Genomic DNA, 12,509 nt, shown 5'->3' on the forward strand with positions numbered 1-12,509 from the left:
ATCTCTTGTCTAGGGTAGGAGGAAGAGTGGGGGTACCATCTGTATGCAATACTTCCCTCACTTCTACATTTAGAATACAGAAGATATTCTGTAAGCCAGGGATTGTTAACAGAAGCAAACAACCCAAGGGACAGGATGCGGGGAAAATCATACATAAAATGAAAGACATCGATTCAAGGCTTTTGCATATTTCTTCCCCTGATATCAGAGATGTGCCGCCAATAGCAGCAACAGAAAAAAACAAACCCAAAAATTAGCCCTCTACTTCAGTGTATCCTAACTATCGTAGACCCAACTATTTTTAAAAGCTGACTTTCTGAATTGTTCATTCATACTTCAAAATCGCTCTGACATCAGGAAGGATGTTCCAGAGTTCAGCAATTATAAAGAAAGATGAGTATGGTAAACAAGAAAAATGCCCCTATTGTACCTCAACTGTGAGTTCACACACCACAGGTGAATTAGCTAAAGTCCCAAACCATAGAAATGATTCCTGTCTCTTTAAGAGGTATCCATCATTAAAGAAGTATTTTAAAGAATACTCACTGCTATAATAAATACTTAAAATGTTGCTATGTTTATTAGATTCTATAGTATAACGGAGATATGAGAGAGTAGATGACTTGAGGGATAGCCTCCTTCACTTCTCTAAAACTACATGCAGTAATTGTGGTAAGTGTTCACAAATCTCAACAGATGAATCTCGGGGTTTTCTGTTTCTTTAAAAAAAGATCAGAAATGGAAGTGGTACTTCAATGTCCCATGTAATTTTCCTCAAACCTCTGACAATGAATACTCCTCTCCAAGGCAGTATTTTTCACTTTCTCATTACTTTTCAATTTTTTTCCAACTCTCCATCTAATTAACATACATCATTCAACCTTTATTTCTACTATGATGTAAGTAAATAGCTTCAAATTATAAGGAACAGATAATAGGCAGGAAAAGGTATCTGATGAGATGCACAGCTCATACAAACCATTTAACTTAAAAAGGAATTACTTCCCTTCATAGGTTACCTGTAATCTGCCCCAGAAATCTGGTTCTGCCTGGATCAAAAGTGATCTGGAAGGCCTGCATTAGTCATCTAGGTGCCCAATATGGCAATAAACCAATTTAAGTTTGTGTGGCAAAAAGAGGAGGTCAAAGCCATTCATATGGCTCACATCTGAGTCTCACTCAGCTCTGAGGGCCATATTACCACCTCTTTACAATGGTCCAAAATCCATCCTGCACACAGGATGCCTTCTCAAGGATCCAACATCTAATTTAGGGGACACCCTGTAGGACAAAGCACTGTTTTCAGAAAGAATAACACGAGGGGCCTTTGCACTTGGATCACCTGAGGTGATTGTTTAACAAGAAGATACTGGTCACTATCCAAGACCTAGCAAAAATCTCTGGGGATAGGACCAGGAAACCTGCATTTTAAATTAGTATTACAGGTAATTGTCATGCATACTTCATTTAGAACTGCTGACACAGGGAACAAAGAGATGACAAAAGAAGCCACGAGAAATCCATGCTGGGAAAATTCCTAGCAGAGCACCCAAGAATATGGAGCATAATGGAAAAACGGAATTAAAAGGTTTAAAACTTCTGGTTAAAGAATCTCAGCTAAACTATTTAATAAGAGGTTTCCAATTAATTTCGGTTTTCCATAACACATCTCATAATGAAAGGAATATAAACTGAATTTCTGAACTTTTACATTAAAATTTCAAGAATTGGAGGCAACTGACTTATTAAAAAAATCCAGTATAAAAGGCAAACTAGAGAATAAAAAAATTTTGCTTTTCTCCAAGACATGAAGCTCAAAAATAAAAAAATTTTGCTTTTCTCCAAGACATGAAGCTCAAAAATCCCCTAATCTTGGAGTTGTATCCTTTGTTATGTTATTAAAACCCCCTTTCGGTATTTTCCTAGTCCCCAAACTCAGAATCTTTCACTGTGATCAACAACAGCATCTGTACTGGTGTTATGAACAGGATGAAAATGCAGGGGGGGGGGGATCAACTGGGGCCAAATGATAGTGGTTTTAAGATAAAACACTGAAAATAATCTTCTCTATACTCTAAGGAATGAAAAAATATGTCCAAAGAAGAATAAGATTGATAGAATATCAGTGCACATTTTTGAGCTCCTTTGCGAAGCTGTATTTTCTTAAACACAATCCAAGGACATGCTGTTCAAGTTTTAGAACTACCTGACACAAGAGCAAGGAAATGTTTCTTTAAAAAAAAAAAAAACTAAGCTCTCTAATTTTCAATTAGGCTGCACTAAGTAAACAAGGTTGTTTAATGAATAATAAAAACCTTCAAGATGGACTGACTTGAATGGCTTGAAAACTCCGAAGATTCATCTTTAATATCATCTTGTCGTCTTTGGACAAGGCGGGAAGCTCGCTGTTTGTACAGCTGATGTATTGCTGATTCAAGTTCATTAATCAGTGGCACCTGTAAAAATACAACACACTCCGTAACACCAAACTCCTCAGTTGCTTCCTTAGTTGAGGGTTCCGTACTATTTCCGGATTTCTGAAAAAGTACCCTCTATGGACAGAATAATCATGAACTCCCAAAGGGACACAAATTACAATTCAGTTTTATGATGTTAAGGAAACATCTCTTCTTTTAATCCATATATAGAGCTATAATGTCCAGTGCCTAGTTATTGGAGTAAAAGTCTGGTTAGGAAACTTATCACTTCAATATTAGTAAAGAGAGCAAGTAAAGAAATGTCAAAAACTGTAGTGCTTTTCTTTCAGAATAAAGTACTTGCAAGTCTTTTAAAGTCCATTTTTAGTTTTCCAGCAGCATGATCTCCCTCAGAATTTTTGTAGCTTAAAATAAACCATTACTGCCGTGCAGTACCAAAAAAAGGCAAGGGCTCCACGAGCAGGTAAGAACGGGAGTCAGCGAGCTGCCCAATTCTGGACACTTAAACTGCTCTGCCACTTGTACGTACCAAGTATCTTACAGTAACGTAGTAATGTCACACTATGTTGCAGCTTTATTACACATTCTTAAATGTGAACTGCCTTCACTTACATCAGTAAGGCAAATAAAATTTCTAGCTTTCACTAACCTAATGTCAAGATCTCAAACTCAGAAAGCTAGTAAATGTTTAAGTTTTTCCGTATTTTATAATAAAATAATAAAATTCATCACATGAATTATCAGTTTACAAAGTCAATGAATTTTTCCAGGTTAATATCCACAGCTAAGCATTCACTCGGTTCATATAGAGTACAAAAGCTTATAGAATGAAACCTAACTTAAAAAAACAGAAAACTTTCTTTTTGTCAATATCTTATATTATAACCAAACGCTATGAAACTTTCACAAAACACTAACAACCACTACACATACCTGAGGAAACCAGAAATTCTAGTTTCCTGATGGTTAGTGCAAATGGAAAACACATTATTTAGAGTTTGGGAACACTGGCACCAAGTGTTATAGCAGCTTCCTGAACTGAACAGACTGCAAATGGAAAATAAAAAAAGGCAGGTGGAATTCAAAGATGTCTGTAATAAAAGCAATTTTATACACTTGCATGATTCTGTTGAAAAAGTAGCAAATGTTCACAGAAAGATCAAACTGATGGAGTTATTTTAATCTCTAATATGCCACACCATGGGCAACAATGTCCCCAAATCTGCACTGATTATCTTAGACAGCTGAGCCCACAGGCTCTATCTTTAAAATTTACAATGAGTGATTTTTTTTTTTAAAGCATTTAGTGCTGTATTACTGTGACTTACACTTCCCCACCCCCTTATTTTTTTCACACCACACAGGACGAAAGACAAATGTACCTATGTACCTAAGGTGCATTCTTTCAGTCCCGGAGACTGTTAACATTCCTCTCCTATAAGAGCTACCCGCCTAAGGTTGCATCAGCCAGAATTTAATTATTCAATTTATAGTTAAAATTCTGATAATGTAATTTTTCTGTTTAGGTAATTGGAATGCCTTTCAACAAAGCTGAGAAAATTCTGAATAAAAACCTTCAAACACATTCTTCAGCTCTCTTTCATGTTTCTTAACAATATTGATTTGTCTCAAGAGTATGCACCACGACAATTTCTTTACCCTCTCCAAACTCAAAACTGTTCTTGACTATTTTTATTTCAAGACCAAATTTAAAGCGAAGAACACAAGAAGGAAGATGACTATAGGGAAACAAAACAATGGAAAGTTAAAATGATCTTTAAATAATTAAAAAATCTAAATTCAAAACTACTCAAACTTTTATAACAGAAGAGAAAAAAAACAAAGAAATGTTCATCTTTCTATGGCCTTACCCTAAAACAAATTTTTATAGTATAAAATGAATATTCAAATGTATCCAATTATTCCTAAATATTTCCAAGGCGACAATAATGACAGTATTAACTTAGAAGCAGTCTCTTAATAAAACTCAATGCATATGAAAATGTCAACATGAAATAAAATACTCATCCTTAAAAGAAAGGATTATCTACCTCTGTAAGTGACTCTGTGAAACCACATTAGCACATTTGAAGTGATTTCTCGAGGAACATGGTAATTGAGATCAATAAAGTATACTACTACTTGTTTTTAAAAACAGCAATTGAAAACTATATGAACTAGACGTCCTAGTAGTCTCTTTAATTCAAGAATGATATAATCTAGTTGATCATGTTACTGTCAATTTTTAAGAGTTAAGCTTACAGTTACAAGTATGTAAGTTTACTAAGTTCTAAAGCAAAGGCTCAGATACTTCAAGGAAAAAACTCGACAGGGACCAACCTCACTTACAAAGTATGGTTTAAGACAAAGATCCTTTCTCCAGTCACAAAAGGTTATTAGATCAGCTCCCACCATGTCCACTGGGCTCAAAAGGGCTTTATTAATAGGAAGGACACAACCACCAGCTCTGACACCTATGTCTACTTCCCACCTGGACTCTAGCCCCCTGCAAAGTCAAACCTAGGTTTCTTTCCCATCCTTGTACTTGTCGCCCTAAGCCAGTGATCTGGGCTATCATAGCTCAGACTACAGTTGCTTCTCCAGGAATCAGGTGGTAAGACAAGAACGTGATAAACCCTACAGATAAGACCTGGTGAATGCTGTCTCAGCCTGCATCTGACCACAGACTGGCTAGAACCATTAAGACCCATGAGGAAGACAGTCTAGCAATGTTCTTTTGTGAGTCTTTGGCTTTAGGGTATTGAAGTAATCAGCAGAGATGATAAAAATACTCCTTCAAACATACTAAGCTTACAGATTCTATGTTAATCCACACAGCCAAGAAAAAGGGAAAAATGTGCCTTCTAATTCTGTATCACTTGGAAGTTTAGAGACAGGATATTCAAGATTTTCTTTTTCTTTTTTTTTTTTTAAAACATAAGGCCACAAAGTCCATAAATGCTTATAAACCAATGTACCAATTACATTTATCTTGAAAAAGAAAAATCAATTAAGAGGTCATTTGAGAAGGGGATCCTATGTGCAGCTAATTTAAAAAATGCAAATAAATGGCACAGTAGAATGTAAAAAACTATTCCAAGTGACTAGCATACAAAAAAACAAAAAACGAACTTGGAAGAAATGAGGCCTTCAAAGAAATTATGACCAATGTTACGGTTCCTGAAATGGATGAAGCATAGGCTTATTTAGATGAAAACTATCAGCAGCGATGGTGACCAACTTTATCTAGAGTTAAAAGAAAAAAAAAAACTAATAAAATTTTGCAAGTTTATGCCTATTTGGAATTATATGTAGAAACAGTTTAAAGATAAGTTTAGACCTAAACCGTAAAAAAGAAAATTCCACCAGAGGAGTACCTTATATTCTAATATTTCAGGGCAGGCCAATAATCTACCACTATATTAAGCACAACTTGCCAAAGTCTTATTTAAATATGCTTTATCTTTTTTGTTTTCAACAAAGGCACTATGCCGCCCCCAAGATAGAATGCCGCTAATGAAGTGAAGAAAATGAAGCATGGCTTTTCATCACTTCTAGAGCTGAATGCAGTGGATATTTTCTGAGGAATACAGAAATGATCTACACAAGGCCGTCTAGACCTCCCTAATTTTGCCTTAGTCAAAGAGATTAATATTTTTGCATTCTTACCTTTTCACTGAAACACTCAAGCAAGTCTTGGACATACCCTCGCATTTCTTGCAAAAATTTATACCGTTCACCAATACCCCCAGAAGACCCTTCTAATCTTTCAATAGCCCTGGTAGAGTCCACTCGGCTTTGCAGATGTTTCTCATGCTGCTGTCGATTTGTTTTGTGCAGTTCTTTCATGGAGTCCAACCTTAAGAACACAAAAGGATAAATATAACACATTTACATCCAAAAGTCTATGCTGTCAGGACTCTTGCAATATTATAATAATGCATTTAGTTCCACTATTAGAATATAAAAATACTTGGAGTGGCATCTTTTCATCTGTACTGCTTTTTTCTCAAAAAAAAAAAAAAAAAAGAAAAAAGAAAAAAAAAGGCAGTTTACAGACTTCATATAAAGTTATTTGGTGGGCTAACCAAAATCTGTTTCGCTTTTCCCCCCATATCTTGACTACACTCTTTCAGAGTCCAAGAGGTACAAACTCAGAACTGTCTTCAACAAGATCATGGAGTGGCATTTTTTATAACTTTTCGAGGCTTCCACAGAAGTAATCCAAGAAGGTAGCAGAACAAAGTATGAAGTCATCTTCTGTTTAGCTTTTGAAGATGGGCCAGTGAATCTTCTTTGCCGATATTCTGCATCTGCTACCCCAGACTACATGTTGCCTGAGGGAACAGAAAGCTAGAGGACAGGTCTTTAAGAAGTTGATCTGCCCTACCTGTCTTTAAGCTGTTTCTTTACCAAATCAATAGTAACGGGAGTCATCTCATTACTGGGAGTTTTGAAAGGGACTGTATTATCTGTTTTTTGAGATTTGGCATCAGATGATCCATAGGCAGTATAACTATAAGGAATGCCATAGGATGAACCATAAGGCATCGTCTGGTAAGTGTTCTGGTAGTACATATTCACTTCAGTGGGCTGACTTGCTTGAACCTAGAAAAGAAATGGGATATATATGAAAACTAACAGTTAAAACTGTAATATCATGCCTTTAGGGTTAAAAAAAAAAAAAAAGCAAAAATTATACCATTTTCCAAATACTACATTAATTAAAATAAGTAATTGCAGAGTTCTTCAGAATCAAGTAAAGGTAGGGCTGGATGAACATTCTAACTCTTGTGGGATTACTGGATTCATTTCTAATAATTTTCAGGAAAACATAATATCAGAGAAGTTTAGAGTTGGAAGGGACATAGGAAATAATCCAAGGCCACCATGTTATCAATGGGAGAGAAGAAATGACTCGTTCTAAGTAGAGAATAAATAGATAAGCGGCGACTAGAGACTGCTATCTAAGTACCCTATTTTCTTAACATAACCCAAACGTGTGCAAAATTCTGTGTCAAACACCAGTAACCAAAATAGTTTACATTTACACAACACTTCCACTGTTCTACTTAATTCCATAAAGCAAACTGTTGTAACTATTGAGGAATAGACTTTCCATCTAGACTAAGTTTTCATATCACAGAGAAATCCATTTTCCACAGAATAATTTCTGAAGTCAGAAACAATAAGCTCTACAGGAAAGAAAGATTTTATCCGAACAGTGTTTCTCAAGTTCAGTGTGCATCACGATGACCCGGGATGGGTGGCTGGGCCCCCCGACCCAGCTTCTCATTCACTGGATCTCAAGAGGGTGAGAGTTTGCATTTCTAACAAACTCCCAGCTGCTGCTGCTGGTTGAAGGACCACCCTGAGAAACACTGATCTAAGAAACCAGAAAATTTTCCATCATTCTGACTGTAAAAAGCAATAGATAACACAGTTTCTTTTAAAAGGTTATTGGATATATAACTTTATGTAATTTTCTTAATTACGTTAGTTGAATGAATGACAAAGATTCAACTCAACGTGCAATATGTTTTTAACTCAACAAAATAGGCAAAAAAGGTTTTTCATTTACTTTTTAATTTCTGAAGTGAAATCCTTCAGTTCTTACCTGAGGGATATTAATTCCTTTTCTTATCTGCTCCTGTTCCCATCGGCTGAGTTCTTCATCTTGTTCTCCAGCTACTAAAGCATCATCATCACTCCCCTCGATGCCTATAGTCATAGCAGCAAAGAAAATTAAATACCAGAAAAGCAGGCAGGGAAGAGATGCTAACCTGGCACTTCACAAAAATTAAGCAAAACTATTGGTATTAATTCAGTCTTACTAAAATGTCTATCATGATCTCCTCTCCTTTGCTACTCCTGACCTTGTTTGTCTTAGCCGCAGTATTCCTTGAAGCAAAAGGCAGTATTATGTAACCCTTAAAACCTTAGGAGGGTTTCCTAATCTGTGAGCTTGACATCATATCAACAAAGGGAAGAACAAAACCTACAGGCCTCTGAAGAATGTTAAGCTGATTATATAAATTTATGCATGTAAGGTGCTTAACACAATACTGCCTACTCAGGAAGAGCTCAATAAACATTAGCTATCACAATCGTGCTATAGTTTTAAAAAAAATTCTAGTAAGACACTTGTACCCAAGCAAAAACAGTCCTCAAACATTAAACATAGTTAAGTAAGGGGCACCTGGGTGGCTCAGTCGGTTGGGCGTCTGCCTTTGGCTCGGGTCATGATCCCAGTGTCCTGGGATCGAGCCCCACGTCGGGCTCCCTGCTCAGTGGGGAGTCTACTTCTCCCTCTCCTCCCAGCCCCTGCTCTCTCTAGCTATCTCTGTCTCTCTCTCAAATAAATAAATAAAATCTTTAAAAAAAAAAAAAAAACACAGTTAAGTAAATGTGGGTACTTTTTGTTTGGCTATATTTAATAGCAAATCATATTTAATAGCAATGCACCAGGCTTACTATCCTATTAAATCAAGTTACCTATTTCCTCTGCAATTTTCTGTCTTTGTGACTTTTCTTTCACAGAAAAAACTATGCGGCGTTTCTCATCATCATCTTCATCATCGCTGGCATCATTCTCATCTTCTCTAACAAGGCGGCCTTTACCAGGCTCACTATCATGAGGAGTGAAATCTCCTAGTTCTCGGGCCATTTGACGCTTTTTCCTTGCAGCATGTATAAAAGCTGCATCTGGAATTTCTCCTGGAAACATACGGTAAGGATTATAAAAGATGGAGGTCTTAGGGTATAAAATTTCTAGTTTCTTGAAAATATGAAGGGTAAAATAATCTCACCAAGACAGCCTTGTCGTAGTGATGGTCTAATGTTAGTTGCTGGTGCCCCCTTCCCAAACTGTGCCTGTAGTCCAACTGATTTATTCTTAATTTAGCTTAAATGGAAACTAAAAGTCACTAAGGACACTAAAAATATATATATAATGACAATATGTATGAGAAAGAGGAGATGGGAAAATCCACCATAGCAACTTTATTTTAACTGTAATTTTTTTTCATTTTTAATAAACAAAAGTAATCAAATCATGTTACTGAACTAGAAAGCAAACAAAAACCAAAAAGGTGCCCACAAACACACCTTAAAAAACCATTATAGCATGTTTCTGTTGCAAATAGTGTTCAGTTCACCTGTAAGCATACTGAATATATTCTGTAGTAATCTTGCCTCATACTAAAGCATTGTAAGTTTTTTCCATGTTGCTGTTTGGCATAAACACAATTTTTAATGGCTTAACCATATTCACTGAACAGATAAAGCATAACCTACTACATACTCGAATTGACCTTTCACCTACAGTAAAAATTAAGGCCTTGCTACTTATCTAATGTTATTTTAATAGCTTTAGAATATCCCATCATGTAAATGTACCTTAATTTACTGAGCTGTTCCTCTCCTGCTAGACACTTTTTCTAAGCATTTATTTACTGGAAAACTGACTACCCAGTGAACAGATTTGCAAACTATTTCCTAAAGAAAAGTAAAAAGGAAGAGAGTGTGGGCATAAAACTAATTGCATTATACTTTTGCTTTTAGTAGCATTTCTAAAAATGTTGAAGTCTTAATCTGAAATACATTAAAAAAAGAGAAACTTTAGTACCATTTATCCATTTACTTGAAGCCCCCACATTTGCTCTGATAACAAAAGTTGCCTGTCTGAGCATGAACTTGGAAAATTGGAAAGTTTCTAGTTCTCTAACTTTATTTGCAAAAGAAAACCCTTGGCTTCAAACGGATGTCATAAGAAAAACCACTTAGCTAACTCCTTCCTTCACCATCTTTCCACATGGCTCCTCCTTGAGGGAGTCCTTCATTTCTGAGGAGTATTTGCAAGTACACACCTGGACGGAGAACGTTCAAAGAAGATAAAGCGTTTGAAAAGGCTCCACCAGCTTTTGGCTTTTCTTCCTCCTTCTCACTTTCCATATCCATTTCATCTTCACCGTGTTCACTGATGATAACCCCATCTTCTTGACTGGTGTCCTTAACATGTCCTGTTTTGTCCAAAGGTGGTTCGTCTACATTTGTGAAAAAAGTTATTAAAATATATTTAAAATAGAATGCATAAATCAGGTAGGCACCCTTTTATTCGTTTACAGGCTTAATTCGTTCAAGTTTGAACTATTTTAATTATTTATAAAAAACTCAAACCACTGATGTATGAAAATGAAATATCCAACAATAGGCATTAATTGGGAAGTAAAAGTAATATAGGGGTCACAGGGCTGCATTGGAGGCTCTGCTCAATTCCACCTTGAGTTCACTTTATCAAAATTTTACTAAATTTATCAAAATTAACTGTTTCTTCCTCTAAACTTGCACTGGTTAACTGTTCATACCTCTTTGAATCATTATTTCATTTTATATCAGCATTTCATTAAACTCTAAGCTCCTCTGAGGCAGCTTTCTATCAAGAACAATGTTTATGGACCACATAAACCTCTCTGCAATGAATACTTCAGGATTATCTTCTTAGTTCATAACCATTTGTCATCCATCACCTGAAGGGGTTAAGACCCAAAAGTCACATTTATACAATGCAACTCTGACCCCACTGCCATGACTCAATGTTCAAGAGTGGATTTGTGACCAAAGCAGACACAACCTGATTCTCTTTCTGGGAACCTGGAACTGAGACAGCAAGACAAGTCAGAGACCAGGTGGCACTAAAAACAACCACATGTAAACCCGGAAGGGAGCTGTAGAGTGCCATATTCTGCCATATGGACAGAGAGAGAGCTCCCTAATTCTGAGGCCATTCATAAGACCAGTTGCAACACTGCTTTCCTGCCACTGCATTCCAGGAGGCACCACTGCATCTTTACAGAGCTTTACGTTCCTTATAACTAACTAGCCCCACTGCACCATCAGTCCCAGGCAAAAATCAAGAAAATCAAAGTGTTTTTCACCTTGAAATAGGCACGCAATAGGCACAATGAATATAATGAAATAGTAAAAGTTTATTCTAAATATGATATTCTTCTCTTGTTTCCCTAGCATGTTCCCCTCCCAAAAAGCGTTTCAAAGATTCTCTATTCATCTCAAACCATATTCCATTCCCCTCAATAAGAATCCCAGGGATAATACCACTCCGCCATATACACACTTTTAAGTTTACTAAGATTCGGGTCATTATGTCTTAGGCTCCTTAGTCTTCTCATCTACCATCCTATTTCATTAGCCACAGCCTTTCTTCTGAAGTGCATTCTGATGCTATGAGATTTAAAAATTCACCTTATCAAATACAGTTACACGGGAGTCAAAAACTACCCAAGAATCGGAGTCAAAAACTACCCATTTCCTTCTACTCTAAACCCACACTAAATCGATGGCTTTCAATAGAACTGTGAAAGGTCTACCAGACCAGATATGTTCAGATAATGATTTCTGCAGATTTTAAGACTAAGCAAATACATTTTATGATTGAACACATACAAGTGCACAACATGGTTACAGTTGAATTTTTGTCAGTGGATATGTATTATCCTTCCAGATGTCTTTGTAAAAAGAGATACTAAATAACCTTTCTCTAGGCTCCTCTAGGACCCTCAATTTCTTCTACTACCACATCAGGAAACTTGTTCTCATGAACATTCTCTTTACCTTGAACTTGATCAGGCTCTCCCTCGCCTTTCTTCTGTCTACAAACACAGTTTTCTCCTTATTGAAAAACTTCTCCTTGATTCCAATGGTCCCTCTAGTTACTGTCCTCTACTTCTCTCTCTGACAAACTTCTGGAAAGCAGTGGACCTGCTGACTTCTACTTCATCACCAACTTGTGCCTCAACCTAGGCAAATGGCCTTTGCTTTCTCTCGGTCCAAGCTCCCATACCAGCTAACCCAATGGCTGCAGCTACAACAAATTCATACAGTATCGTTGAGCAATTTAGCAAAAGATGTTCCTTCATCCAAACAGATACAGCTTGGCTAGTGGACCTGTCTCTTCTGCCAGACACCCTCCTCCAGAAAGAAAACAACAGCAACCCTGCCAATGGCCTCTCCTTGGTCCTTTCTTTTCCTCACTTTTCTGGTACTTTCTCATTC

At 36.6% G+C, this 12,509-nt stretch overlaps 1 protein-coding gene across 1 annotated transcript in view; it reads right to left on the reverse strand.

Annotated features, from left to right (window-relative positions):
* Positions 1–12,509, reverse strand: part of PAXBP1 (PAX3 and PAX7 binding protein 1) — a 32,845-nt gene that overhangs the window by 16,258 nt on the left and 4,078 nt on the right. The window contains exons 3-8 of the mRNA XM_032393276.1: positions 10,307–10,483; positions 8,934–9,155; positions 8,056–8,159; positions 6,829–7,046; positions 6,108–6,297; positions 2,333–2,456 (exon numbers count right to left, since the gene is read on the reverse strand). Coding sequence (XP_032249167.1) covers positions 2,333–2,456; positions 6,108–6,297; positions 6,829–7,046; positions 8,056–8,159; positions 8,934–9,155; positions 10,307–10,483 — 1,035 coding nt within the window. The remainder of the gene's footprint in view (positions 1–2,332; positions 2,457–6,107; positions 6,298–6,828; positions 7,047–8,055; positions 8,160–8,933; positions 9,156–10,306; positions 10,484–12,509) is intronic.

This window comes from Phoca vitulina, unplaced genomic scaffold (assembly GCF_004348235.1).
Source record: "Phoca vitulina isolate PV1807 unplaced genomic scaffold, GSC_HSeal_1.0 scaffold72, whole genome shotgun sequence".
NCBI lineage: Eukaryota > Metazoa > Chordata > Mammalia > Carnivora > Phocidae > Phoca > Phoca vitulina.